The sequence below is a fragment of the Adelges cooleyi genome, unplaced genomic scaffold (assembly GCF_023614345.1).
Source record: "Adelges cooleyi isolate 19-005CV unplaced genomic scaffold, UGA_ACOO_1.1 ACOO_flye_CR_arks_rails_tigmint_CR_PRNA_2, whole genome shotgun sequence".
Classification (NCBI taxonomy): domain Eukaryota; kingdom Metazoa; phylum Arthropoda; class Insecta; order Hemiptera; family Adelgidae; genus Adelges; species Adelges cooleyi.
The window spans coordinates 57,588-61,460 of record NW_026095860.1 but is presented as its reverse complement, the minus strand read 5'-3'; the positions used below and the strand labels follow the sequence as shown (position 1 = coordinate 61,460).

At 31.3% G+C, this 3,873-nt stretch overlaps 1 protein-coding gene across 1 annotated transcript; it reads left to right on the top strand.

The window, feature by feature from the left end:
• Window positions 1–462: 462 nt before the first annotated feature.
• LOC126833791 (uncharacterized) lies at window positions 463–3,431 on the top strand. The gene is made up of 3 exons (XM_050565335.1): window positions 463–609; window positions 698–880; window positions 3,339–3,431. Exons 1-3 carry the CDS (start codon window positions 463–465, stop codon window positions 3,429–3,431), a joined length of 423 nt encoding a protein of 140 aa, XP_050421292.1.
• Window positions 3,432–3,873: the final 442 nt, after the last annotated feature.

Below are 3,873 nucleotides of genomic sequence, written 5' to 3'. Positions count from 1 at the left end.
CACCGCACCATTTCAGTGTAAAACAACATATTTCTCCGAACCGTTTTTGCTAATTTTTCCTGTTTCGAAGGATTTCTTACAGTTAATACAACATGTATAAACTGAATTTTACGGTTTTTGTGTTGATGGTCGTTGTATTGGTTGGAACAATGAGCCAATCAGGACTACATAAAGTCATTTGGAATTTGACGATGGACAGCCGCCATTTACACTGCAGTGTAGATATGATTTCCTACCCAGGTTTTGGCATGGTGTTGCCCGAAGTCAAAAACCTTGACAGAACTTCACTTATTGAATTTGGAAAACCAAATTTGCCGATCCTGCAGGTCGACACACAGGTAATAAACTTCTCATAGAAATTTAAATATTTTGCGCTTAAAAGTTTCTCCGAAATCTATTAAAATATAAAATACCTCTCTCAAAAAGTTATATAAGGAAGAACAAGTCAGTTGGAATTTGACGATGGACAGTCGCCATTTACACTGCAGTGTAGATATGATTTCCTACCCTGGTTTTGGCATGGTGTTGCCCGAAGTCAAAAACCTTGACAGAACTTCACTTATTGAATTTGGAAAACCCAATTTGCCGATCCTGCAGGTCGAAACACAGGTAATAAACTTCTCATAGAAATTTAAATATTTTGCGCTTAAAAGTTTCTCTGAAATCTATTAAAATATAAAATACCTCTCTCAAAAAGTTATATAAGGAAGAACAAGTCAGTTGGAATTTGACGATGGACAGCCGCCATTTGCACTGCAGTGTACATATGATTTCCTACCCGGGTTTTGGCATGGTGTTGCCCAAAGTCAAAAACCTTGACAGAACTTCACTTATTGAATTTGGAAAAACAAATTTGCCGATCCTGCAGGTCGACACACAGGTAATAAACTTCTCATAGAAATTTACATATTATTTTGTTTTTAACAGTTATATACCTACCCCACCGACCAGAACTTGTAAGTTTAAAACTAATTGTTGAATTTAACTCTATCGCTGTATTCTTTAAATGTATTTAACAGGTTGTTGGAACGACCTTTCTGACTGGCATCCGAGAAATGGGCAAAGGCCTATTCGCAAAGGTGTGTTACGGAGTTTTGGTCAGTGCAGTAGCTATTGTGATGCTTTTTGCTAGTATTGTCATACTGGTACTCTTACTCACGGCTATTGCACCTTTGCTACTTGTATTGACTTCTTATGCACTGTTGCTGAAACTTCTGACTACCATGGTATTTCTGCCGATGTTTCTAGTATGGATAATCGTCAGTGTCATTGTAGTTTATATTGTTATTCATTTGAAACGTTCACATATCATATGATGTTTTCATACATTAACAATTTTCACATAACTTATATTATTATGGTATAAACTAATTGTATATACTCCAAGCAGCGGTACACCACAGCCATGGTGCGTAACCCGTCTTATACAACTTGGAACACAAACTATATAATTTTGTAAAATAAAATGATTTTGTATTTCACAAGTTTACTGGTTTGTTTTTTTATGCAAATATAGTTTTTAGTAATATCGCATGTTATCGGATCGTTTTTATTAATACCGCTATACAACAGAACAAATGTAGTGAAGCTATTTTTAGATACCGTCGACAATTACTTTTAACTTTAACTCAATACTTTTACTGACATTTGAAAAAAACGCTTTTACATTCGCCCGCTTAACCCTGTAACACGTGGTGGCGGTTAGGTTAGTATAATTATTGTACACTTCATAAGTTTTAGAAATCGAAATTACCACTTGATAACGTTTTATTGACTTTTATACTACGCGTATACTGCATAACTATATCACAAAAATGTAGAAATCGTTTATCTCTTTTTTGGAAATACTCATTAGACGTTGTGAGATAATTATTTTTATTGACCGTACTAGAATTTTTTTTATTTGTCAAAAAATGGAGATCAATAAAATTGGTAAAGCATTGACTAAAATTACGATTTTGAGCGACGCGGTGCATATATTAGTGTTATTTATGAAAGGGTAATTGTTTATATAATGTAAAACGCAGTATTAAAACCTATGTTTCTTAAATTAAATAGCATGGAAAAAAAAATTAGGGATTATTAGAGGTTGTAACTTAATATGGTCATGTTCTAAATTTTCTCCTCTATAAAATCTACTAAATTAGAAATGCCGTATCTCGCCGCTTTTGGAAAATAATGACATAAATAAATGAAATGTGATAGTAATTTTAAATTTTTTCTTTAATATTAGATGAATGTAATCAAAAGAAGTCCTTAATAAAAAATGGAGATTTGTTTGATGTTTTGAGGGTTCGAGGTACCTTAACATTAGTTAACGAATTACAAAATATTCTCTGTCAATACATAAAAAATAATCTGTACGATTGTAACAATATAAAACTGCAATGGGACCAGACAGCAGATAATTTTGAAAGATATCTTGAGCAAAAGCTCTTAGGATTTTGTAGCACGGTAAAATCAAAATGGAATGCATCTAATCGTACCTTAAAAACTTTTTTAAATAATAAGAGTGGTTGGAACTAGAATTTAACTTTAAAAAAGGAAATATTATGAATATTAGAAAAAGAATATATTATAAACATTATATAACGAATTTTGACCAGCTAAAATAGCAATTGAAAACACTTTGCGACGTCGTGGTGTTTTTTTATGTGCTGATCGATTTTTCAAAAACAAATCGTTGTATACGTTAACTCGTCACCGGTCTTGTGCAAGTACTTATATACTTGGAAATATATACACAGGTCTACGTACAAGTCTGCGCGGTGTCTGGCTGACAAAATATATTATGTATTATTGGATCACGTGTGCAGTTCATTGAAATGTAGTATGATTTTCTTATAAACACCGCTTTATCGCATCAGGCACCATTAATAATATTCGGTTAGTAAGTTTGAGCTAATCTCAATGGTTTATTACAATAACATTGAAAAAGTATTAAATTATAAATTATTTTTCTTGGTATTTTAATAACAGTCAAATGTTGACTAACGGTATACTTATTCTTTTTTTTTTTTATATATAAAAATCGTATATTTGCATACATTTTTTTTTAGATATTATGGCATTAAAAAATAAACATTTTTTTTAATTGGGAGGTTAAAAAATATTTTGGGGGACTAGGGGCTAACCGGTTCCCAACTTAGGCCTTAAGTTGCGCCAATGTGTTAATAGTTTCAATAACTATTATTATTTATTTTTAAGACTTATAGAAATAGCAGAAACTACCCTATGTTTTTTGTGTATAAATAAATATTTTATTATTGTATAAACAGTAAAAAAAAACAATTTATTGTTTGAATTCTCGATTATCAGACGTTCTTATATTTTTTCAGATATTCTTATACTTATGTTTAATTGTACAGACTGAAGAATACTGGGCCTGGGCAACGCCAAGTACAATATTTAGACAACTAAATACTTTTTAATATGTACTATTCGAAATTCTCCTATTATTAGAGGTATGGAATTAGTATCAATACATTTCATATTGATTTATTATCTCGTTCAATTATTGATAACAGCTTCAATTTAAATAAAACAGTACTACATTTAACTAGTTTGTGTGAAATATCCAAAGACCTACGATTAGATGTATATATTGTAAATATTTATTAATTATTGTAATCAAATTATTGTCATTATTCGGATCGTCAAGGCGCCGGTATCATAAAAACCATGGTTTGTTTCATTATGCAACATAGTTTGTCTTAGTTGTGTTTTCACATATCATAAATTATTCTCATAATATATAAATTGTGTATCCTTTGTTTTTTCATTTTTACCTATAATAAAAATGAGTGACTTCAAGTCCTTCGAGGGACACCTCGCTGAAGCGAAGCCAGCGTTGTCTGGAAAACGTGGAAGGTC

Coding starts and splice junctions, on each gene's coding strand:
- LOC126833791 (XM_050565335.1), top strand. CDS start 463: ATGGACAGTCGCCATTTACACTGCAGTGTAGATATGATTTCCTACCCT. Junction 610..697: donor TCCTGCAGGTCGAAACACAG/GTAATAAACTTC, acceptor TCTCTCAAAAAG/TTATATAAGGAAGAACAAGT. Junction 881..3,338: donor TCCTGCAGGTCGACACACAG/GTAATAAACTTC, acceptor ATATTTTTTCAG/ATATTCTTATACTTATGTTT.